Source organism: Mycetomoellerius zeteki, unplaced genomic scaffold, assembly GCF_001594055.1.
Source record: "Mycetomoellerius zeteki isolate Tzet28-1 unplaced genomic scaffold, Tzet1.0 scaffold31, whole genome shotgun sequence".
Lineage (NCBI taxonomy): Eukaryota > Metazoa > Arthropoda > Insecta > Hymenoptera > Formicidae > Mycetomoellerius > Mycetomoellerius zeteki.
In genome coordinates, this window is record NW_017257294.1 from 1,332,257 (window position 1) to 1,356,947 (window position 24,691).

Sequence of the window (24,691 nt, forward strand, 5' to 3'; positions counted from 1 at the left end):
TCTCAATAAAACTTGAAGACATCCAAATTCTAAAATCTTGTTTTACAATAACTACAGGCATGATCTAATAATGAACTTTTTACTAAATAGTTTTCAATCCAAGAGCAATAAATTCATAGTGGAACCAATAGATAGCGTTTATTAGTTTAGCAGAAATGCTGCTATCTCATATTAAGCGCCTATCTCATAATAGGGGACTTTCCTCTAATGCTTTGGAGACTTCGAGTACTTTCTAGACAGAGTTTATGCATTTTGCGAGTTGTCTCCGTGTCCAGATCCATTATTAGAATGCCAATGTTTCGTGAACATTGCAGTTCACTTCATTTGGAGCAACAACGCTCTTCGCCCTGATGAATTGAATGATGGCATTTTAATAATGGATCTGGACACAAAGACAACCCGCAAAATGCGTAGATTCTGTCTAGAAAGTACTCGTTGAAGTCTTATAAGCATTAATCACATCAAGACGAAGAGTATCGGATTGCTCCAAATGAAGTGACTGCAACGTTCACGAAACGTTGGCACTTTAATAATGCATCTGCACTGAGAGAAATGTTTTGTATATGTGACTTACAAAAACTTTCTTCTTTTTTAATTTAAGTTTTGTTCTAATCAAAATTTGGTTCGAGCAACGAATCTTTTAAATTAAAAAGGAAGGAAGTTTTTGCAAGTCATATATCACACAAAGCATTTCTCTCAGTATGGACACGGAGATCAGTCGCGAAACGAACAGTTTTTGTACACACGATTATTACACATATATTTTATGTAATATAATCATCAGCGAGCAATTTACCATTGTATGCGAAGCCGCCAGACCGATGTTAAAAGATTATTGTTTCAACAATCAAATATCGTGGTTACGTTGGTTGCGGAGTTATCGACATCCGGCTTGTTCGCGTTATAGCTCGAGATAGTCGAACGCACGTCATTCGCACGTGCGAAATCCCCTTGATTAGATTTAATTACGGAGGCGTAATTCACATCGTGCGCCGATTCGAAAGTCATCGACACGACAGGCGAGCGCGCGAGGTGGTCCTTCCATTCGTAACGCCGAGCTGATGGCGAGTTAATTTCACGACACGAGATATTTACAATTAATAGCTAATTATGTGTTTCGTTCTCGCGAAATCGCTCGGAAAACCTCGGGCTTGGAGAACGTAGATATAAAATGGGTTACTCCGTTCTCCGCGCGAGTGAAAACGCGCGCGCGGCCGCGATCGGGTCTCTCGGACGCGAATAGAATCACTTTCTTACGTTCGCGAGCTTGATCGTACGAACGATCGTGCGCGAGCGCGGGATTCGCGGGGAATGAAATCGTAACGAGAGGAACTTCGCTCGGTGGCATGGCTTTTCAGTGAAATCCGCAAATTATGAGCGGGCGCTCCACTTTTCCTTAGGCGCCTCGCCGCGCCGTTTCGTCGATTACTTTCTTACGTCGAGTAACACGATCGAGGGCCTCCGCCTCGAATCGAGATCGATCTTCGACACGGCCAGGCGTCGCGAGTTTCTTCGCCGCACCATTAAAGGGCTTACCCCCTTCGCTCGCTCTTGGAGCTTCTTCTCCGCGATGGGCATTTCTAAACGCGAGTGTTCCGCGTGTAGAAATTATCGCTTTATATAGAAATCAGGGTCTCTATTAGCGGCCAAACAATGGCAAGTCTACACAATCGGAGAAATCAGGACTCGTAATCGTGATGGCAAATCACGCAGCGGCACGAAGTATTTATGTCTGTGATCATTTTCATTGACCATCTATTTACATTACCGGTAAACTGTAGTTAGAGAGACAGTCTGAGTTAGATGTATTGAAACATCTGGTCAACAGGTGGTTGTATTCTGAGACGATGGATCTATGAGAAAAATTTATCTTATTTATATATCAAGGTACTTCTAAGGTACTCTCTAAAACTTCTGGAATGAATCTCACTCTGAAGAGTGAAATCTCACTTTTAAAGATTGAAAATTGAGCCGCTCTTTTTCAAGACTGGTTCAATTTTCACTCCTTAAAGTGAGATTCCATTTCAAAGAATTTAAAAAATATTTAAGCATCATATAATTTGAGGCATATTTAGAGCAATATATATTACGAAATTAAAAATAAGATAATTTACAGGCTCTCAATATAAACGTTGATATTAACGTATAAATTATAATAATATAACACGAGATTTTATGGAATAAATGTATTTTAAAGTATATTTATTCCATAAAATCTCGTGTTACATTAATTTTTCTTAAAATTCATATATATGTATGGATTTGTATTTATTAATATATTTTTTTTATTGATCTATTAATATTTATCCCGAAATTTGTTTATATTAATTTTATTATGACGATAGATTAATACAGATCGACCTTAACGCGTTCCACCCGCGCGCTATTCACGCTATTAATTTCATTCACTCTAAGTGGACCGATTTAAGCAGCTATATATTTATCATAATTACGTGTACTTAGCCGCCCAACACACTGATAACGGCACGCTGTCGACAATAAATTCAGCGACAATTAGCCGTCCGTAACGTTAAACAGCGCGCTTCTTCAGCAGATAATGACTCGTTTCTCACCCCGTTTCTTCGCGAATGCAATTAGATGTAGCTACTGGGAAAGTCTCTCAACATCTCGGAAGTAACAGTATCAGTTTTTACAAGGCCGTCTCGTTCGCCGGTTGCCCTCTGGGGGCACTAAAGGCCATGCTGTTCACTACAGCGTGTCTCAAAGTTGCAAGCGATCGGTCTCAAACTTAATTCTAGTTGAAGCGCATCCTCATTAGGTTGAAAATAAATGCAGCTAATACACCAGAGGCTATCTTATTTTCGAAACGATGATAATAATGCTTGAATTCGGACTTTTAGAATTCTCTCGTTTTTAAACGAATTTTGTCTAACCGTTTTAAAGCTTGTTCATTCACTACATGTATGCACTTCTGCATTGCATTTTAGGAATACATTCGTAACGTAAATTGTTACGCATAATTTAGCACACGTTTGCAAGAAAATGACGATACAAGCTGTGAGCGAATCTTTTTTTTTTTATTGTTCACACAAGATTGCTAAAGAATGTGGCACTCGTGCAGCTTGATGCAGGTGAATCGAGACCATTGGACGATTTTATCGTATGTTATTTTGACTTTTCGTAACAGCGGCGAGTATCGTCTGTGATGCAATGATGCGCGTTGCAACAAAGATCCCGAGGCTATCGATTTATCGATATTTTTGTGACGCGTAGACTTAAAAAATATTAAGCGCCAGACAGCGTTAATTTTTCAAAAGATTCACGGGTTATCAGCAACCGAAAGTCTCTGATACGAAAAACTCGTGTCAAAAGTCAACGGTAATCAATATAAACGTGAAGTGTTCTATCACGTCAAAGTAGATAGAGATTGAGACCGAGCGCGACATGACTTTTATTTGACAATTCAATCGTGTCTTATCTCCCCGAGATCTAGGAAAACAAAAGACGATGATATTAAACGCGTGTCAAATGAGCAAAATTTAAAATACACTCAGGATACGAAAATTCTGAAATTTTACGACTTGTCCGATCGTGCTTTCGTCAAAGTTGAAACTATCTCTAGTTCTATTTGCACACGTGTAAATAACGACATACTCGTGATGCAAGACACGGAATCCAATTCTAGAGAAAATTTTGTGAACTTACGTAAAAGTTTTCCGCAATTTTATCTTAAAAATACGTGCGTTATCGAAAGACAGGGCAACGTTTCGTGTCTTATCTCTGAGAAACGTGATCGTCTTTTCTGAAGTAATATTTGTCTTTTCTGATAAGGTAATATTATGGGAGATACACACAGTCACTTTAAATCTTCAGTCAGAAAAATATAGAATGCTGGGTAATTTCTATCCAACGTAACATATCTTGCGGTTTATTTTTATTTGCAGTTATAAAGCTCAGGATTGAATCCATTCGCGAAAAGAACGGTTTTCCTGAAGTATTTAAAATTTTAAATATTTAGCGAGATACAGATCCGAAAATAATTTTGTTGGTCCATCGAAATAATCATGTAGAACGCTCAAACTAGAATGTCAAAATGTTTTGCAGCATTGTTCACTATGCTTGAACATTTTACATAATTATTTATTTTGATACAAAAAGAAATATTATGTTCCATCTAATATGTGACTTACAAAAACTTTGTTATTTTTTAATTAAAAAATTTTGGTTGTTCACACAAATCAAAATTTGTTTATTCTACAGTTTTTAAAAACATTTCTCAGTGTAATTCAACAAAATTATTTTAAAATTTGTATCTATTTAAATTTTTACTTCAGCAAAATTCCGTGTTTGAATTAAAGGTGGAAATTTCAAATCATATTTATCAATTAGCACATACATATATAGTTTCATTGTCGTGTCATGAGAACTAATTTATATTAAAATGCATCTAGATACACACGCGAAAAAAGTAAAGCATACCGACGTTTCCTTTAAATAATGTTCACACGAATCTCGTTTTTGTTATCAACGACGCTACGATTGATCTATATACGTACGATCTTCTCTCAGACGCGATTCATCATTGTGCGGAAGCGGAAAATTTTCCGTCGGTGCATCCTGTGCACGTAATGTATACAATAGAACATTTTACGTTTGGTTTATGAGAATATTAGACGCTTCTTTTCGCTTGTTACCTGGGCATTGTACCCACAATATATAATATTATTGGCATAAGCGTTGTGGGATAACGCGCGCATTATGTTTAGAGGCAGATGTAGAGCGAAAAGAACAAGAGAGCACATTGTTGCGCATCGAAATGCTGAGAAACTTAATGAACACAGCCGGTATCGAATAACATTAATGAGCCGAATGAAAATAGGTCGTACATGAGATGTAAGCCATGTAAGCGTTAGGTAAGGAGATATGAAATTTTTGCGAAAGTGGCAACGTTTCTTAATCTTCCAGCAGTTAAACTCGCAATGGTCGAACAAAAGTAGTACGAATTAAATAAAATTGCATTCTATCTTAAGGGAAATTTTCTTACGACGACGGAAGGGAGGTTAAAACTGGTCGCGATGGCTAGCCATGTGGGTCACAACCCACAAGATTTTTTTCTAAGCACCACGACGTCGAAGGCGTCGCAGGAACCTGGGAGAAAGTGCGATCGGCCATTTTCTAATTGACCGCATCCGCCGGAAAAGTAGAGTTTATCTCGTTGAGCGTCATAGTCATTCTGTGGCGATTAGCATGGCCCATGGATTCTCGGCTAATGACTCGCAAAGAAATCCGCGCGTACTTAATGCGCTTTTCCACGTCATTCTTTCTATGCAAATCGAATTTTCACTCGCGGGCACGAGCCCGCGATATCTTTTTGCGGATCTTTTTACGTTCCGCTCGCCGCAGATCACGCTCGGAGGATTGCTTTTATTTTTTGAATGAAAGTCCTCCAAGAAAGAACGTTTCCAATAATAATCTCCCGCACGACTCTCTCTCGATATATGCATACGTCGATACATAAATAATGTGTCGCATGAAGATACACCCATTATTTTACATTATCTATTAGATTCGAATGTTATTTTAATATACATGTATTTAACCCTTCCATCTGTATTAGAACTCCATTAAAATACAAATTCAATAAAAATTAATTTTATTTAACCTTTCGATTATAATTATATTTTTACTTTTTTTGTCTGCAATCTAAGTTTTTTTGCGCAAGCGAAAATTTCACTCTCAAATTTCACCCTTATTTTTGCTTAAATTTTAATTCTTATTAAATAAAAGTTTATAGTTAAAAAACTATCGATAATATAGATGTCGAAAAGTAACTCTGAATTTTTTTGAAAACCCAGAACTATAAAGAATTTGAATTAAAAAAATAGATCCAATTTACAGACGGGAGTAAAAATATAATTGCAATCGGATGGTTAATATAATAAATTTTAATTAAATTCTTATTTTAATGGAGTTTTAAGTAGCGGCAAAATTTTCGCTAAAGCAAAATCAATTCTTATCTCGCCATAGGCGAGAGAGGAACGTAATACAACTTTTAATGCGCTCGGTACAGCGCTTCGGATGGGCACTTCATCATCAATCCGTCGGTCGACCGGATCTACCATAGGCGAGGCAGAGATTGAATTAACAGCGATACTAATTGACTACCGGCACCGCCGATGGGTGGCCAGCAGCTGTAGCTACAGCGGCAGAGAGAGACGCGATTGTCTCGTTGACGGTGGGGGAGTTTCACCTTGAACGTTATGCAACTCACCGCATCACGTATGCATTAGCTGTATACATATACTCCGGGGTTAGATGCACGCTGGGCGATTTCACGCCTATGTCCCGTGTGTTTAACGGCCGTCTAATGGTGCCAGTGTCGTCGGATAATTACAAATTCCGCGAAAGCGTTTCTCTCACCGGTATGGCACGTCCCGCTTTTCCGCGATGATACTCGATGCAACGATCGCACAATGGAGCAATTAGATGAGTGATACTTACGTTTGTCATTAAGTTTTGCGAAGGAAAGAAAAAACCTGGTCCAATAGATGGACAAATCATGAACATATGCTCGCTCTTAACAATAGTTGGGATCTTTACTATGAATTTTTTTTGTAGGTGGGATTTTAAAGATTTGCATTGTTATACATAAAAATGTACTCTCTAAATTCTTTGCAGTGGAATCTCACTCCAAAGAGTGAACATTGAATCAGTCTTGAATAAAAAGTGGATCAATTTTCAATTTATAAGAGGGAGATTTCACTCTTCAGAGTGAGATTCACTCTAAAAGTTATTGAGAGTAACATGGTGATGATATGAATTCTATTATAAAATCGTAATTAAGAGAACGTAAAAGCCGTCGATGAAAGGTTTGGTTGAAATTGGCAGTGAAAGTTGTTGATATCTAACTCGGAGGAAACGCACATTATTCATTATTCATGACGTGAATTGTACGCGGTAACTATACATTTTAATGATTTGCAAATGGACCGGCGATTTAAATGATGTCAAAAGCGTATTGGTGATAGAACACATTACAGGCGCAACAAATAAGCACACTTATTGTCTCTTCGTCGATTCTTAATTATGACTATTATGAGTTATTTAGATGTAAATTCATAAACTTTGAAATTGTTGAAATTAAATTTACAACGGGATATTCAGATATATTAAACCAGAACTTTGTGCTAATTGCATTCCTCTCCCAAGCTGGGCGTAAGTGTTTCCTTAATTATCTATATTGAATACCAATGAACTGGAATTGCAATTGGTAATTTAATATTGTTGCACACTCCCGGAAGCACTTCTAACCTTACGTTTGTCTGAGGAATCGAGGATAACAGCCCGATTAAGAAAATGAGACATAATAATAGCTTCAACGTTTGAATCATAACTGAAGGTTCTCAACTTCTTGTTTTTTTTTTCGTTCTCTCTCTCTCTCTCTTTCTCTCTCTCTTTTCTGATATTACTCCTTGAAAAATGATGCTTCCTTCTTTGGCACACACATCCTCGGCTATTTGCTAGAGTTGTAATCCTCTGTTAGCTACTCATCGTAAGACGAAGTCCTAAGGTCATAAATTAAAACATTTTGTGAGATTTGTTTATATATTCCTATGATTTAATTATGCAGCACTTAATTTTCATATCATTTATCACTCGGCTATTTTTCATGCTTCAAGTAATATAGCGTCATTAACGTATGTATCGCTATCCTTGAATTCAGTGCGTTTCGTCTTATTCTTATGTCTTATACCACGTGCGGCTTCAGCACATCAACAACGCACACGATGTTTATTAGCATACGTTTTTTCTGGCGCATCTTTCCGATGGAATGCCTGATAGATTGTCTCGAGATTATTAATATCACTTGTGATGGATAGCATCTCTCGGAACATGTACGATTCTGTTTTAATAATCGTGCGTATTTGTTAAATTTCGTAAACGCATTACCAATTGAAGGCATTGAGAACAGCGATTAAACAGTAAAATGAGCGTGCAGTCATTATCAATTCAAAAGCTACTATGACTAATTAGCCTTGACGACGCATTTAAACGAATAATATGCGATCTGTACACCACACATAGCTTACACACCGAGCCAAAAGTTTGGAAAAATTAACACTTATCAAAAATTGACATTTTTGAGATTTGTTATTTTTTAATGTTTATGAAAATATGTGCGAGAGAAGATAGTCTGATTAAATATTGTAATGAAAAAGCATAATGTATTTAATTTGAATGCTATATGTAGGTACACTCTAGGCCAAAAGTTTGGAAACATTTATTAAACATTTTTCGAATTACTTAAATTTATATAACAACGTGTTTTTTTAATAATTTAGATCCAATAACCGTTATTAGATCTAAAGAATATTGTTAAAAACACATCGTTATGTTATTTAGTAAGTAATCCCAAAGCGTCAGGTTTTTCCAAACTTTTGGACCGTATATATAATATCGTTCAAACTAAATATTTTCTGCTTTTCCATTACAATATCAATTAGATTATCTTCTCGCTTTTCTTATTCTTGAACATTGAAAAAGTTAATCTCGATGTACATTTGAATCAATTAAGATCACGCTGTCGTAATGCCGGTTGCTCAAGAGTGCCGTTCGTGTGAAAACGTTTCCCTCGAGTGCAGGGCCTTTTGTGTGGCCACGATTTTTCTTTGTGTTTCCGGCGAGTGGCGTCGAATAGAAGATCCTTTCATTCGTGCGTCAAGACACGATCGCTTCACGTTCCCTGACACGAGGAATTTCGATGTGCTCTCGATGCGCCCGTACGAACGTCGCTCTCTGCGTTCGTGAAAGGACCGCTATCTATTTGCCTCGTTGTACGCGTCATGCATGTAAAATGTAGTGACACGCATGACACGTGGTAGTCGTAATATGTTTTGTTGGTCCTCGCGACGAATATAAGCGTCGAACGCTTCCGGGTAAATCCAGAGACCCTCTAATATAAGAGTCTGTGTGTGTTTGTGTGAATGTGAGAAAGCCACTCTTGATTGCCATTTAACAATTCCTAGGAGAGAGAAAGAGAGAAAAATAAATAAGAAAAAGAACGAGAAGGAAAAAGTAATACTAAATATATATCCTTCTCTCTGAAAGATTTTTCTTAAAACTACTATCCTGCAACTGCGATTTGTGTCCAGACTTTTATTGGAGGGTCTCCAGATAAAACGAGCGTTGACCATGGAAATAATTTACATTTTTTTTTAAATGATTCTATGAATAGTTTATTCTATGAATAGTTTATTCACGTTTGATCGGCGAGATCTCGGAGGATAAAGAGAAAAAAAAACAAACATTCGTCTATGTGTACGAGTCTGTAACGCGCTCGTCGCTATTAATAGATAATTACGTGTCGAGGAAACGCGACTAATCGCCGTTCTCGATTATTGCCTAATTATGGCGCGTCGGTACCTTGGCTTGGCGCAGAAACCGATACTTTCTATCCTTATCGCGAAACGTCACGGATAATCTATCCGCTGCGGATGTAGGCGCCCGCGAGACATGCCTCTCGTGTGCGATCTTGCCTTCGCGAAGTTGCTATCGCGCCTATGCGCGGTCGTGCACGACGGCGGCGTGAGGGTTCTACTTTCTTCGATGGCTTGTCTAGAATCGGGTCCCATCGGACGTTAGTATGTACGCAACGCACGCGGGTAACACGCGCGTCACACACAACGTGTCGGGGCTTACGCATTTAATAAACGCAGCCGAGTTCGCTTTCGCGTAATAAATTGTAAAGCAACTTTTCCTGCTGCGAGCTAAATCTTATAACGGTACGTCTTTGCGTCACGAAAGCTCCGCGAATAACGACACACCGAGCAACTTTCACGGTTCCCACAGGGGAACTTGAAGCGCTTGCGAGGAACTTGGCGATCGTGTCAATTAGAGGGATAATTCAATGTAGCGTTGATGAAAAAAATATCTGTAGGAAAAGAGCAATGCGGGGGATCCAGAGGAAAAAGAGGGAACAACTGCTTATTATATACATATTATACATATCGGAAGTATTTATTAGGGAAGGGTAGACACGTGTAACATGCACACGTGCAGTTTTCTATCTTATTATTAACGCAACGAATACATGTACGTTGGCTGACGTTTCTATAAGCATTAAACATAGATTTTGCTCTTGATCCTGTTGTAAGTACAGAGTGCATGAGAGTTCATTTGTTACACGCGCAATATGAAATACCTACTTTGATATTACTATGGCATACTGCTATTCATTTCATTGTGAGAAAAAATACTAAATTTTAATAAATATTTGTTTGAACAGTGCCAACAAAATTTTACTTACAATAAGTAAATATTTACTCAATAAAAAGAAATGAGTTGAATCAAATTAATTGTTCTTGTACCAATAAACATATATATATTTACTATAGTAATATTTTAATATTAACGTTGTCTAATATTTTTAGCGGTTATCGCTCGACTAATTAATTATCCATTTCTTATTTTTTCAATCCTTTTCTCGAGCATTTTATGAAACACTTGCTTTGACTTAAATCGCATTACATTAATTGATTTAATATAACGCATACTCGCTTATTTTATCTTATATTTTTCTTTTTCGCCATATACTCACAACGTAATCTTATATAATTGAATACACATTATTATCGTGGATGTATGTTTAATCATCAAGGACTCGTGATTACTACTTTTACTTGTTGATTATAATCAGCGGAAAAATGCCGGTTTAATTGTTTCATAACTACCATTGTCCGTCGCGAATCGTAATCGCGACGCACTCGGCGACTGCAAAAAAAAAAAAAACACGCGAAGAGAGGAGGAACGGGGGCGGACAGTTTGATGTATCGCACACCGGAGAAAGAGAGCGGCACAGATCCGCGCCATGATCCGTTCGCACGCGGCAACAGCCGGCACAACGCGCTTTGGCTTTGGCGTTCGACCTCTTTGCGCCTACGTGGGAGGAATAGGAAGTCGTGCATTAAATCCGAACCTCCACCTTTCAGCGCTTAAACGCCTCTCAAATGGCACGGCCGCTGGACACCAGCCGTCGTACACTTCGAACGCACAAAAGCGATTGCGCCCATTTCCGAGTAGACCGCGACGTCGATCTCTCTTCGAAGACGTTTCCTCTAGGACGAGATACTCGCCGATTTAAAAATGCGATTATCCTTGAATGCGTGTCGCGCGACATCAATATCGTATGGCCGACATCATCGGTTGCTCACGATCAGAGATGTTCGAGATTAGCTTGATAAAATATTCGTTAATTATTCATGGCGATATTCCTGCAGCGTACTAGTATTAATAGACATTAATACTAGTAAAAAAAAAATGGTGATTTTTATGCTATTAACTCATTATGTATTTTTATTTTATGCCGTTTATTTTTTATTTCATGTACTGATATTTCATACGGATATTGATCTGATAATTTCACAATCATAATTAATTGCATTTATACATTATTGGAATTTATATAGCGCACCTTAAAATTAATCGATGATATAAGAAATTTAGTGATTTTATTACTTTGAGTATTTTTCTTTCTTTTTGTTTCTTTATACAACTTGTCTTTTTTATATGGTTCTGTTAAAATTTAATCTAGCACAACCATCGTCTTTAAATGCAGACTAGCACAACGAAAGTGTGTATAAAGTAAGAAACTGACATTAATAAATACCTAAATTCTTGCCTGATTCGTGTTAGTGGCTACGCCAGCTTACAAACATATCCGAGAACGTCTCGGCGAGCTCTTGGACTTTCTCGCTCGCGCGTATCGAGCGGAAAGATTCCAGTCTCGGCCGCTCACTTGTAATTGCGTTCATTTGCCGAATTAACTGCGAACGTCAGACGTTCTCATTTACGCGAATAAAAAAAAATTCTATTCCTAGACTGTCTTCACGTTCGATGCAGCTGTAGGTGCTATCGGAATTCCGGATGGATCGGAACGCGTTCTCGTGAGGCTGCATTCCTCTTTTGTTCGAGGAAGGTGTATGTAGATAAACCGTTTAATCTCGCGCAAACACGCCTACACATCGTGACATTACGCAGTCAAATTTGCGACTGCGCGCAAAAAGATATTCAAACGTTTCCGCAGGCATAAGTATCATATTTCTGGAGTTATTTGAAATAAGCTTAAAACTCCCCGACGTTGACGTATAATTAGCTTAATTAAACAAACGTCAAACAATTACGTTCCTTGCCCCAGTATTTTTTTGTTCTCCAAATAAACTAATTTTAGTCTCAAATTTTAAACATTATATTCTGAAAGAACGATTTTTTGCTAAAGTATCTAAAAGTTAATTAAATACAGATCTGAAAATAATTTTGTTAGACTATCAAAATAATTACCTAGAAATATAAATGTGATGAGCGATGTTGCAAAAAGTTTGGCATTCTAGTAATCCAATTTGAGTGTTCTGCATATTATTTTGATGGTCCAAGAAAGTTACTTTCAGATCTGAAGCTAAATTTTTAAGACATTTCAGTAAAACCGTCCTTTCCGTGATTAACTGAAATTAACATAAAGATATTTCACTCATGAATAATTCAAGATAATTGATACACATCACAAACTGAATTGTTACGTATAAGAATTGGAACAGAATGCAGATTTGCGGAATAAAAGTACAGATATAAGAATCGCGGTGAGAGATGTATGCGTAACGAAACGTGCTATATAACGTAACGTACCGATCGCACTTTATCTGACGTCTCTATCTGCGCATACTTGATCCAATTGGATGCTTAATGTCTCAAAGTCTGAGGTGGTGTCATACGCAAGATGATGAAACGCGAAAGGATTTAGCCTTCGTCTTCAAGGCTGACCGCTGGTGCTCCGCGAACAATCGTCTGTGCCTTAAGTGGATTTCACACGGCTCAGTGTGTCCACGGCACCTACGAGGAACAATAGACCTAATGAGAGTCTCCTCCTTCATTTAGTTTTAAATTATCATAATAATCGGTATTTCTCGAGAAAGAAGAAAAACATCACGGGAGACATTCAGAAGCGACAAATAAACACTTCGAGCGTGAGAGAAAACTTGATTTATACGTGTGCGTGTTAACACGCATGTAATTGACCTGATTTTCTATGAATATACATAAGCTTCGTTACGTCAAAAGATTCAATCGCGTTCGTCAGGTAGGAATGATAAAGAGAATTGGATCTCGCGCGGGTAGGGAGGAGAGAAATGACGGGAGACGTCGAACAAAGATTTCGCGACTGCAATCGTTTCCAATGAAAGAGCAAGGAGAGGACAGAATGCACGCTCTCGTTGCATTCTCCCTCAGGGCCGCGTCAATCTAGAATTGTAATTCATAGCAATGCTATTAAAATTGTATCTAATATAACGGCATAATGACTATTACAATTATAATTGTTGCAAAATATACAATAGGTCATTGTTATAAAATAACATTAATCTTTTATATTTAATATATTGTATAGATGACTTTAATATACAGAACGTGTATTACAGATTAATCATATCGAAATTACTAGATTAGAATTTATTTTTTAAATTTATAAATTGTATAATACAAATTTGCATGGATACTGCTTGATACGTTTTTGCTCTCTTTTACAACAAAACGAGACCACTCTTTGGTCACGAGCTCTCCGCGAGTTGACCGCGGTGATACACGTGATAGTTTCTGCGTCGCAGGAAGTTTAAGTGCGCGGTTAGAGAATGATTTTCGAGACACAGATAAAGGCGAAGGCGGCGCGCGAGAGAGATCGTGGAAATAGGAAGAGAACGGTAACCTGGATAGAGTCCAAAACTCACGTCCCACCTCATAAAATGTCGAGGGAAAGGAAAAATTACAGCTGGCGTTGGCTTTTGACGTTTGACCAGCAGTCCCCTTTAAATTTTCATAAACAGTCGCTCTATAAGCCTTTCACGAACAGTGAAAGAATAAATAGTACTCGTATATACGTTTAAAATTGTATTTATGAGAATCAATTTTTTAGAACCGGAAAAAGAAATTAAATATAATGATATATATTAAAATCAGAAAACAATTTTTAGTTGCTAATTTTATGCATGCTTTAAATCTAGAAAATTTAATTATTTTAATTTATGTACACTGAAAAAAAAATTAGTCAGTTTTAACAAATATTTAGTTCAATACTGCCAACTAAATATTTATTAAATATAAAGATATATATTTATTTGATACAAGAAACATATAATTTGATTTAACAATCATTCTTTTTACTGAACAAATATTTATTTACTGTAAGTAAATGTTTTGGCAGTATTGAACTAAACATTTATTAAAATTGACTATATATTTTATTCAATGTAGGTATATTTAAACTATTCTATGTCTAGAGATAATAATAAACATTATGCGCACTGCTTACGAATTGAAAACGTAACTCTTTGATACGCTAATTTGGCGGTTCGTCGGAATTTGTGTTGCAGAGGGGTCTGAGAGTCGGTTGTAGCCAGAGGCCGACAACATGAGGAACTCGACATTACTGAAATGGGCGCAGAATTCGGCGAACAATAAAAATCAGCCGAGCAAAAACGGAGGTGAGTAACTTGACTCTCCAGTGCACGTGTATCGCGACTAGTATTAGCAAATATGGTTCGCCGCTGCTATGGCGAAGGTTGAAAACCATCCTGACTCTCCTGTTCGCAGGAACGAGTAGGAACTGGATACACCCACCGGACGCGCTTCAAAAAGGACACATCGCCTACCTAGTCAAGGTATTATACGATTTCTATACTGCGAGGATTTCTTCGTATATAGGATAACGTGTTGTCTCATAAAGGTATTATTCATATCCTGAATTTTTTTTGCGAAGAACTGTAACGATTGCTTTTGCAAATTACGGTTTGCATTGAAATTTATGCCAAAAAATTGAGAGTAATGATTTTATAAAGCAATGAGAAAGAGAGAGAGAGAGAGAGAGAGAGAGAGAGAAACTTTTGAATCTTTACAAAACGGAAAAATTACTATAGTAGTGAAACAGTATTTTAAGGCAAAAAATATAATGAATTAATGAATTATAACAAATCTTACTTCAGGAAAAACTGTATGAGATTTTAAAATAGACCTCTACCCTCTAAAGATTAATTTTAATAAATAAATTATTAAGATGTTTATTGATCTTAATAAATAATTGATTAAGATTGCGTTTTAATGGGATATTGCAAATACTCTTGATTATTGATACGAAACTTGCGTATGCACTTTGACAGAGGTCGCGACATCGCGGGATTAACAACAACGAAGCTACAAGTATCATCCTGGCACCGTTTCACAGAAACTGACGGAATGAAAGGTCGAGGTCGTATTGTCGTGACGCGTATCGTCGATCCTATTTTTTCTGATTTTAATTTCATCCCCGGTACACTCATCGAGTTCGTAAATTCATCGAGTAGGATTTCCATTATGCTTTCATGGAATTTGTCGACGTGCGTTCGCCTAGTTACCTTTCGTTGCTAACGAGCGTAATTAAGCTAAGTTGATTATTTCGCTGGGTGGAACGCCGAGGCATCGTGTACGGCCTGGGAAAAGCTGGAGAAATTGCTGGCAACTATTAAGCAATAACAAGCGGAAGGGTAATGAAAATAGAGGCAGTGGATTAAGAAAATATTCTTCATTATTTTATTCTTCCTAGAGAAAAAATATGTTTCAATTAATTAAATTTTAAAGTCCTATAATAGATAAATTGTTATATTTCTTTGAAACAAGATTTATCAGAAAGCAGATTCATAGAAATATATAAGAATTTCCGATAATTAATTCGTAAAAATTGAATATTTCCTGTAATGAGAAGAAAGAAATTGTCGTAAATCTGGAAACGAAAGGCTCAGATGTCTCGTAAAGATATTTCATAAAGATGCTCAGGTCGAATTTAACGACGGGAGGAGTTTAATGTTCAGTTGTTAAAAGGTATAAAAACCGAAAGTAACTCGCGATTTACACTTTCTAGCCGGTTGTGGAATCTTATTATTTCTGAATGACTTGCACAGAAATAGAAAAAAGATCCTAGTCTCGAAGCGTTCATTCATTTCGCGTCACCCGGAAAAAAGTGCGCAACTTGCAACCGTTTGCCTTTCGTTTCGAATTGTTACCGGCACGTACGTAAGTTTCCTCGTGAATACGAATAACCGGCATATCGCGGATGAATTGTTCGAGACGCTGAGACTCCAACCGGCGCGTCGCCACGAGTTCGTTGAACTTCGAAACTTAGCGAGCGGCCAGATTTCACTATCTCACGAATGAAACGAGTGTCGTGTCGTCACCACTAAACACGAAACAGCGGAATTGACATGTCCGGACACGCCTTTTTTTCTAATCGGATTAGGTTTCCGCAATCCTATTCTCCCTGTATTTTTTTGGAAGGTATTCCACTGAAGAAAAATTTCTCCACGTGTTAACATATCTAACATATCTTAATCAACTGGAGAATCGATTTAATTTCTCATTAGAGAGAAAAAAAGCATAAATCTTCATTTTTTAATTAAGAATAATTTATTTTAAATTTAGCAATTTTTATGTGAATTTTTTATAATTCTGAAAGCAATTAAAATTTTATATTTTTGTTATATAAGCAGGAAATAAAATTGTATCGAAATAAAAATAAAATTGCACGGAAATAAAAAAGTATGGAAAATGCAACTAAAATGCGATCAGATTCAATTTTGCGTAAGTGATCGGGATACAATTCCGTCATTCAAGAAGATGCGTAATTTGATCGGGGATATAAAAGTAGAGATCATTAAACTACGCAGCGAAACGTCATCGCAACACGATAATATTGTGCAATTTGTCAGTGTTACGTTTATCGCGTTGTTCGTATAAGATTAAAGTGCATAAATATTTTATTGGGAGGAAGGAATGCGGCGTAAATTTCCGTTAGATGTGTGTCTTATTTCCAAACGTCATTACGAAATGCCTCGTTTCTTTTTGTTCGATTTGTGAAATGCAGCGATTGCAAGCAATTAATTATCGATTTGGATTAATTTCCCTGCCGATGTATTATTATTATTATTATTATGCATATCCAATTTCCTTTGTACAAGTTACGATAAAGATCATAATTAATATTTTCATTTTTGTCAGCAATTTCTTTTCCTGCAATCTACGTGCTATAATCTTTGCGCTTGAGATAAATAATTTTTTTTAAAATATCCGGAACTCTCTTAGGCTGTTTTAGTTACGTAAAAGATTTAAATATACATGCAGTGACTTATAAGTAGTTAGACAACTATTCTTTCGGAAATTACCTTGACGAGAGATGTCGTGCGCTGCTAATTTACAGATGTATTCAGAAAATTTGCAACGATTATAATGCAAAAATATGCAGAGTGCGAAGGAATGCGCTAAGAAAAGATCGTCATTAATAATAAGTACATTTGTATCGTGTTTGTAGCGTGAATTTTTCTTAGTGACGTCACAATATTTCCCACGCGGCGTCGTTTTTTTTTCTGTTTTTGTATAACAATTATTGCGCATACTGATTTCTTTGTCGTCATCTCTCTATGACTTAATATTTTAGTATTTGGGCAGCACGGAGGTGGACCAACCTAAAGGCATCGAGGTCGTTAAGGAGGCGATTTGCAAACTGAAATTCAATCAGCAACTCAAGAAGAGCGAAGGCACGAAAACTCCGAAGGTCGAACTCACTATAAGCATCGATGGCGTGGCGATACAGGAACCGAAAACGAAAACGACGTCCAAGGTTAGTGCCTATTTGTCGACGTGAAGAATTAACTTTTATACCACAATTGCTTTCAGTATTCACGCACCCAAGGCTCGATTACTTGGTCATCGTTTGATCGAAGGTTATTCTTCCAGCGAATTATGCATCAGTATCCGTTACATAGAATTTCATATTGCGCCGACGACAAAGGAGAGAAGAAGTTCTTCAGTTTCATCGCAAAAGAAGAGGACGCGGAGAGGCATACATGCTTCGTTTTCGTCAGCGACAAACTAGCCGAGGAGATCACGCTGACCATCGGTCAAGCCTTCGATCTCGCCTACAGGAGGTTCCTGGAAACATCCGGTAAGGATCTAGAGACTCAACGACGTTGTATGGTGCTGCAGCAGAAAATAAAACGACTTGAACACGAGAACAACGTTTATCGGCAACGATTGCAAGATGTGGCGGCTATTAAAGGCTCGGTTAGTTTGAAAAAATATGTGAAACTTATTTTTTTATAAGATTCTTGACGTAATATGACGTAATGATTGTTTCAATCTTTCTCAATTATGTACATTTTTTTTTCCATTTAGGCGGATGTATCGGCATACCTATCGCAGCATAATATACCCGATATTCTTCACATATCTGGATCTCCTACGGATTCATCACAGGTCAATGGTACGACTAGCAAGCCATTGTTGAATATGAGTGACAGCAACGGAAATACGTCTAATGGACCTCAGCAACCGCCGCCAGTTCCACCGAGGAGTTTCGAGACGAATTTCGACGATGATTTCATGGGGTATAGTCAACATTCACTGTAAATTTCATCAACTTCGGCTTTCTTAATTTCATATTTTCATTTTTTATAGGAATGAGCCGGCACCAATGCCGTCGGTTGGCACCAAATTGGAAGGGCTGTTGATGGATGAGTTTGAAGAAGATTTCAACCCAAGAGCTTATGAGACCGCAGCTAATGGTCTTGCTAATCATCAGTCAAATAATCCGCTCCTTAACGGTCAAATATCTTCGGGATCGAACTTCTTCTCACAATCTAACGGCACAACCAGTCCTCCGCCCCTGTGTAAGTATATAATTTATGGACATTAATTAACTTGTATGATGTATGCATTGAAAATATTGCTTTTTTCTATCCAGTGGCACCACCACCAAAGACGAAAGACTCGAGACGTCAAAACGGAGTCAAGGAAGATCTGTTTGGTAGCATTCCTTTCAATCCTACGCCAACTTTAAATATGAAGAATGAATTTAAGGATCCGTTCGAAATGGGAGAATTCGGAGCTTCGACCATGACATCTAATCCTAGCCAACAAGAACTGGAAAACGCTATCGGTCTATTGGATAAGAAGCTGCTGGAGATGAAGGTGAAACATGCAGTCCGTACTTTTTAATTGCTTCTTTTTTAAATAGGTTACAACATGATGAAAAATTTTCAGGATGGCTTTAGTAGAGGGCTGTGCATTGGAACTGATGACTTTTCTCTGGAGAGCTTGGACCCACTGCGAAATTAAGCTCGTTAATCAGATCAGAAGCTACGAGCGAAAATTTTTATTAGTGCTCTAGAATGCAGAGTACGATATATCAATTAACGGATAAAGCAATTAGGGATTATGTCCGTGTAAAACCAAAATTAGTCAATTATTACTATTATCCTATTCGTATATTTATGATCATGTTCGATATTTATGGTACACATATGTGAAATAATTCAATAAGCGTGTATCCTATACTCTCTGGTAATCTATGCTATTCTATCCGTTGCTTTAGAACTTGGGTCCAATCCGAACAGCGCACCGAAAACGCGTTATCGTTGTTAATGATGAGTCAATGAGACGAGATCTCAAGTCGACCGTTAGAGTGGAATGAGATATTATTCTAATCAAGACAACATAATTATTTAGACGAAAATTTGTTATATACATATATACTTAAAAAAAATCTTATCGCGAATCTCATCGACGATGGTATGCTTGCGTCTTTCATATTTTTTAACGAGATTGAAAAAGAATGAATTAATATTGTAATCCTTAGCCACCGAATCGGAGAATTGGTGACGGCTGAGTAATCTCTTATATTCTCAAGCTATAATTAAGAAAGGAACATAACCAAACGTTCCCTTTTGATTTTAATAAGCTTTAAATATGTAAAATATAGATAAAAAATGAGAGGCATATTTTTTTATAAATGCTGAGCCGCATGATAGGACAGTGAAGCCCTCTCTTGAAAGAAACTGATTGGTTTATAAAAAAAATACGTGCCTATTTTTTGTATATTTTAACACATCCAAAGTTTATTAAAATTGGAAGGGGACACTTAGTTTTGTGTTACCTTGTAAGAAGAGAGTTGATAATATATTGTATATTTTACACTCGGCCTGATATAATTTAAATTTGTCATATTGTTCAATCGTCTGTTGGAAAATGAGCTATTAGATGAAAAAAGAAACGAAAAAAAGCGGAGCACTAACCGTTGTAGCGTTTAGAAGTCACACTAATAATGAACGCATAGCTTTCATAGTCTGTCGATTGAACTCATACACTCAGCATATCCTCTTTCTTTGGTCCGTCGTACATACCTTTCTTTTGACGCGCGAACCTAAGCGGAAGGAGAAAAGTTTAATTGTAAGTGAGAACTTCTGGCTGTAGAGTTTACGATAATCTCTACGATCCAACCAAACGTAAAGACGTTAAACGAGTTCACGTTTACTGCTATATAAAGAGGATTAGTAATTATGTACATATGAAATATTATTGTTGCTATATTGTTTAAGAATCATAGTTAAGAATATAGCATATGGATTATTTCAACTGAAATGTTGAACATCCAATACGTCTTCCTTATACTCTGTATATTAAATCTCGAAATAATCTGAAGTTGTGCAATCGTCTCGTCATAATATCATATAATCCCCGATATTTTCATGACTGAAATGTCATAAACAAAATAGCTGTCAGTTTCAAAATCATGGTCACAGTCCCAACTTTTAAAAATTAATTTGTTTTCGATCGTCCAATTTCCTCCAAATTTCACTTTTACTTCCTTTAAAATTACATACGATGGCATTTCCAAGACTTGCCTTTCTTATTTTCTATATAATTTTGGTCAGCAATGTCGCGTTGTCTCAAGGTGCAGATAATAACGGTAAGGAAATATATATAATGCGAGTTAAATATTTCAAAACATTAATGAAATATATAAAAAAATATATTTTTAAAGAAAATATAATGGAAGAAAGCACGGACTATGCTCTTAAAAAATCACATCGCTATTCAGTTATCGAGGAGAATTTTTCAGAAGAATCGCAAGATAAGGTCTAAATTCAATATATATCTTTCTATCACACAAATATAAGTGATATATATATTGTGTTTATGTACAGGCAATAGAATATCCTCTACAAGATACTTTGAAGACTGCAAAATGTTACGTAGAACCTCGAAATAGCGAATCGTTGAAGAAAATATTGTCGTCTACTTGCGCACCTGATGAAGAAAAGCAAATTTGAAAAACATTTGTGCAACAAATATTTGGAATAGCTGTGTATAATTATTTTAGCGCGAAAAACACATTTAATAGGAATATTTATATATTTTGATACTGTAACAATAATTATTGATTAATCAGCAATTATTGATCAGTCAAGCAATTATCACAAAAATTATAGAAAAATCTATCACATGGTAATTACATAATATAAACAACGTAAAAGCCTAGAATAGATCTTAAAAGCTTCCAAAAGACGCCCTAATTTTTGTATATTATTTACAATGTTTTGAAAAAATTCTAGTATCTTAAATATCTTTTACAGAAATTTATTGGAAAATAGTGATTAATTATTTATCGAATATTAAAAGCATTGTTGTTCAATACTAATATTCAAGATAAGTAATTTCCAATATTAAATGGAATTTTTGTAAGGAATTCAAGTAAAACATACATCAAACCATAATTTAAAAAGACCAAATGCAACATTACACACAATGACAGTTGAATGTAATTTAAGGTAGATTTCTGATTAATGTTAAATTTCTAATACCGACTTTATATTAGCTTATAAAATTCAGAACCAATTTCTGATTCGTCTCAAATGTCGTCACTACTTCGGAATTGGTTCACCTGGACCCTTACTTTTTTTTTAACTCTTAACAACAGTAACGATATTATTGTCCTTGGCTTTTTTTTACCATGTATAAAACCTGCGTAACGACAATGTAACAATGTCGTTACTGTCGTTAAGAGTTCGGAGTACTGTATTCCATAATTCGTTATACATAACGAGTTACAGAATACAGTAATCTTACATCATTCATCAAACCATTTTCAAATTAGGCGCGTTTCTCGCGCGCACGCGCAATGAAGCATCACGTGATTCGCGGGCGCGCCGCAGGCGGCGCTAGCGGCGCGAACGTGGCGCGACACGCGAGTCGTGACGGTCGTGACGCGTTGCGTCAATTCAGTCAGTATTCAGCGGACTTGCGTTGTGTTCTGTTCGTTCCTTGGTTTCGTTCGGTTTTCCGTCGAGTCACGGGAGAAAGAAGAAAAGAGAGAGAGAGAAAGAGAGAGAGAGGTAGCCGCCGAGAAACGCCACAGGACAAAAGTGCCTTCTTCCTTCGCCGCATACGAAGATCCCCGTCAGGATGGCGGACGACAATCACGAGAACGGCACCAGTAACGGCGACGTACCCGAGATCGAGCTGATCATCAAGGTGAGTGTGCCACGCGCGGTCGAGGATCGCCATGCGAGCGAGACAGACGGTTCGGAACGGTGCGTTAGAAGGGAGAGAGAGGAAGACAGAGGAAAAAGGAGGCGGTTGTCCCGTGCGCGTTATGGGCGTGGAGCAGCCAACTGGTTTTCGTTTACTCCTGTAGGAAACCACAGGCTGTTCTCTGATCCTTTCCTCCTATCCCGGTGGGACGCCGCGACCGTGAAATCGATCGTTCAACGGTAGCCGTGGTTGGTCAGAGCGTGGAAATAATCCGCGTCATATATGACCGTTGACCGTTCCTCAACCTTTCTTTCTCTCCCTCTTTCTTCTGTACCAACTTTGTTTTCACTTCGCGTCGTATTCACGTCTGTGATCTCAAATATCTCTCGATGCCGGGCTCTCGCCGACTCTCGCGTACGTTCGTCGTTCGAAGCCTTGATCGTTTCTGTTGCCCGAGCGAGGCTCCCTCGCGCGTTCGCCGACGCGTGATCGCCAGGGACCGGAGCCGTGAACGAGCGAGCAACGGACGCGGTTGCACGCGAAGAGTACGTGCGTACACGTATATAAGTATATACGCCGCCGTTGCTCGACCGATACGCGGAGAACGAAGAAACTCCTCCCTGCGAGAAGGGCTCATCGCGGTGACTACACGTGTCACGAGTTTCTCGGCTCGCATGTCTAACGTTACATCAAGGGATCCAGACCGGTTTACCCGTCGCCCAATCTCCGCTGCGGACTCGCCATCGTCGCGAATGAAGATTTCCGTCTCTAGCTCACACCGGTCGGCGTTAAATAAACTGCGTCGGGAAGAGAGCCTTTACATCGCATCACTTCCTAAGTCTTACAGTATGCGCCAAAAAAAATGCGACTCTCTTTTAATCACTATTATGTTTGCTGAGTGTCACACCGTAACGCAGCGATTGCAATTAAAGGAAATCATATCGAATAAATATTTGGTAGGACAAAATATTTGTGTTATAATCAAATTTTCCCCCGTCCACTCACTTTATTTAACTACCGATAACTGAAGTGTTAGTTGTGAGAGTCGCATTTTTTTTTTGCGCATACTGTATGTTCACAATGCTAGAAATTGCTTCGAGATCTCGGAGAGAGAACGAATTTATCAATCAAATTAATAAAATGACCGAATTCAAATTCTTTTCGCAATAAATCATCTATAGGTTTTTTTAAGGTGCTAGTAACATCGAATTTGGGGGACTATTATTATTATTATATATTTCAGTTTGATTGCGCTAACTCTAAAAAGTAATCGGCGCGCAATTATATTTGAGATTTATTGAATAATGAATAAAGGCTAATAGGAGAATTAGTTGTTTTTTATTATAAGGATTCTTTTGGTTTTTAGATTTATTTAAATATATGTATTATTCCAACTTGGAACGTGAGTGGCGCTTCTCTTATTCATTGTTAGTTGATTTCACATGACGGTTTTATTTCTAAATTATTATTGTTCAAATGATTATTAATTCTTCCATTCGAGATCTCGGGGCGATTTTCTTGCTTCGCGAAACACGAACAGACGCAAGGCTTGAAAAGCAGACGTTAAACGTTCGGCACACCGCGAGGCGGAGAAGCGCGACGCCGACGCGCCGTGCGTATGTTACACATTTCTTTACGCATGGAGTCATCGAGGGCGCCGAAGCCGCGACGTTCCCCTTCTCCCTTCGCCGGAGAGGCGCTTGTGCATTCTGCGGGCGTTACGTCGCGCGGCAGATGGGACACGACGAAAAGGTGCCCGCTCCCCGCCATCGTTCCTGTTCCTTCCCGCCACTTCCCGCTTTCCGATGGGAAAAGCCACCGGGTGAAAAAAAAGTTGTCTCGCGCGCGGCGCGACTTCGCGACCCGCTGGAAGTGGACGGGAAAATGAAAGGCCAGTGGCTAGACTGGTTTTTCCGCCAATGCCCGCCCTGGAACTTTATTTTCGAAAGATATCGCACGTGGAAATACTAAAGAAATCTACAAAACACGCACACACTGTTCAATTCGCTGTTAAATTTATGTCAAATTATACTCGATTTGATTTATTTTTTTAATTATTTCTATGTCGCCACTGCTTCCATTCAATATGTCATTAATTTAACTAAAATGGAGTTAAGTTTAATTTTTAAAAATGTATCGAATTTAATTAAATTTAGTTTAAAATACATCGTGTAATATGGTTCAATTAATATAAATTAATAATAAAAATATTGAGAAGGGCTACGAACCATAAGAACCGTTTATAATTTAAATATGATATACTTATTATTGTATGTTTAACATTGAGAATGACCCGGGCTCTGGGGGGGGGGGAACGCCGTTTGTTTTTTTTTTTTTTTTGGTCTTTTTTATT

The 24,691-nt window shown here is 37.6% G+C and overlaps 2 protein-coding genes across 3 annotated transcripts in view; both read left to right on the plus strand.

Moving 5' to 3' along the window:
- Positions 1 to 20,445, plus strand: part of LOC108724726 (PTB domain-containing engulfment adapter protein 1) — a 36,963-nt gene extending 16,518 nt beyond the window's left edge. For both annotated transcript variants that reach the window (XM_018451302.1, XM_018451301.1), the window contains exons 2-9: positions 14,376 to 14,486; positions 14,596 to 14,663; positions 17,465 to 17,647; positions 17,764 to 18,090; positions 18,202 to 18,413; positions 18,484 to 18,695; positions 18,770 to 18,996; positions 19,069 to 20,445. In XM_018451302.1, coding sequence (XP_018306804.1) covers positions 14,414 to 14,486; positions 14,596 to 14,663; positions 17,465 to 17,647; positions 17,764 to 18,090; positions 18,202 to 18,413; positions 18,484 to 18,695; positions 18,770 to 18,996; positions 19,069 to 19,143 — 1,377 coding nt within the window. In that variant the 5' untranslated portion in view covers positions 14,376 to 14,413 and the 3' untranslated portion in view covers positions 19,144 to 20,445. The remainder of the gene's footprint in view (positions 1 to 14,375; positions 14,487 to 14,595; positions 14,664 to 17,464; positions 17,648 to 17,763; positions 18,091 to 18,201; positions 18,414 to 18,483; positions 18,696 to 18,769; positions 18,997 to 19,068) is intronic.
- Positions 20,446 to 22,060: 1,615 nt separating this feature from the next.
- Clic (chloride intracellular channel protein 5) overlaps positions 22,061 to 24,691 on the plus strand; it is a 15,482-nt gene continuing 12,851 nt past the window's right edge. Inside the window, exon 1 of the mRNA XM_018451377.1 lies at positions 22,061 to 22,338. Coding sequence (XP_018306879.1) covers positions 22,270 to 22,338 — 69 coding nt within the window. The 5' untranslated portion in view covers positions 22,061 to 22,269. The remainder of the gene's footprint in view (positions 22,339 to 24,691) is intronic.